Source organism: Opisthorchis viverrini (genome assembly GCF_000715545.1).
Source record: "Opisthorchis viverrini unplaced genomic scaffold opera_v5_158, whole genome shotgun sequence".
Taxonomy (NCBI): Eukaryota; Metazoa; Platyhelminthes; class Trematoda; order Opisthorchiida; family Opisthorchiidae; genus Opisthorchis; species Opisthorchis viverrini.
Window position 1 is genome coordinate 552,944 of NW_008751812.1, and position 1,686 is coordinate 554,629.

The following is a 1,686-nucleotide window of genomic DNA, read 5'->3' on the forward strand; positions in this document are numbered from 1 at the left end:
GATGGATCGGGGCAGCAGTGGTACCAAATCAATGGGCAATGACAATAGGTGGAGTGGTTGCATCACATCACGTCCAACCACGAGATTCCAAAAATGGTCCTAACGGATCAGGAGCATTACTTTGACGGTAAAGAGTTCAGGAGTAGCTTTCAGCAGATGGGCATCATGCAGTTAAGAAGCGCACCATACCGTCCACAAACAAACGGCCTTGGCGAACGCAGTAACCATACGGGGGGCGAGATGGTTCAGTCGTTTAAGTGCGAATTTATTGTCCGCAAGGTCCTTGGTTCGAACCCGACCTCTGTCTATCGGCTACCCCTGTCTGGGCTTGGGCAACCTGGCAGTATCCCAGCCCTCGTGCTTCCTTCCGGTGGCATGGCAGTTAAGCTTCGAAAAAGTGCTTCAGCTGAACCAATAACCATACGGTTAAGGAATGGCCGGCGGCGAAATGTGACTGGAAAGTGAACTTGCCCGATGATGTTAGCAAATCGTGCATCGATTCAGCCACCCACAGACAAGCCCCATTCATGTTGATGTACGGTCGGCATCCACGCCTTCTAATTGATCAGCAAATTGGGTTGTGGCCCACAACACGCCCGTCTCCGGAAGAGAGGAGGGCTGGGGGAACCTTGACCACCGTTGAGGACAGGACTAGGCGGAAAATGGCAAGTAGGAAGGCACGACCATTCCTCATAGGCGCAAATGCCAAGCGGAAAGATAATCAGGATCCTGGAGGGGGTGGACTGGGTCGCTGAAGTTTGGAGCTGGTGGCAAAGCCCGTCTGTCGTTACCAACCATCTCGAGGGTCGAAAAGACTAAATGGTGCCCAGCTTTAAGAGTGGCACGATGCACTCGAAGATCTGCCGAATAGACCAGCTACTGAAGCCAACCTAACTTAGGTAAATCCCGACCTAAAGCTGCCACCTTGACGTGGTGGTCGGGCTTGAGTGCTGCAATGATCCCGCGGGCTGCACTGGCCGGAACTTCGTTCCACAAGGTGCAACCATGCCAGGAAGGCCAAAGGGGAGCAGCCAGACCAGGAACAGCGAGACCCCGCACTACGAGCAATCGTGGTACGGGGCGGTCTGGTGGTAAAGTCGTACTGTCCTCTGCGACAGGAGTGTAAAGGCAGTAAGGTGTTTTCCCCAGGCGACCAGCATGTCCATGTTTATGGAAGCGGCGATGCTGCTTCCCCCCGAGGAAGGACGGGTTAGAAAAGGTCGGCCCCAAAAACCGCACACTCCGATCGCCCAACGGTTGACCGTGACCGCCGGCGCATTATCCAATAGGGTCGAAATACTTTTAAAACCAAAGAGCCCGGTGCTGCTCAAAAGGCACCTGCTGTGCGCAGCCGCATCAGGAATGAGACAGTAATGCCTTATTCCCTGCGCCCTCGGGTTAGGCCAACTCCCTGCAGCCGAGTAGGTCAGACTGTTGAGTCGTCGGCTCTGGGTAGGGTCCCCAGAGAAAACCCTACAATCTCCCACTGTCTCGTGGGTCAGACTTCTGAGTCAGAGACAAGGGGGCATGGTCCCCGAACAAAACCCTACGCCATCCCACTGCCTTGTGGGTCAGACTTTTGAGTCAAAGGCTCAAGGTGGGGTACCTCAACCAAACCCCCTTCCTCGGCCTGGGCAACCGGGAAGTATCATTTGCCCGCGCAGTTCAGCGTCCACCGATGTCCCT

General features: G+C 55.0%; 1 protein-coding gene across 1 annotated transcript in view; it reads left to right on the top strand.

Annotated features, from left to right (window-relative positions):
* Nucleotides 1-1,289: 1,289 nt before the first annotated feature.
* Nucleotides 1,290-1,686, top strand: part of T265_07040 (hypothetical protein) — a gene marked incomplete at both ends in the record, with an annotated part of 59,574 nt that continues 59,177 nt past the window's right edge. Inside the window, one exon of the mRNA XM_009172464.1 lies at nucleotides 1,290-1,421. Within this exon, the coding sequence (XP_009170728.1) occupies nucleotides 1,374-1,421 (48 nt within the window). The remainder of the gene's footprint in view (nucleotides 1,422-1,686) is intronic.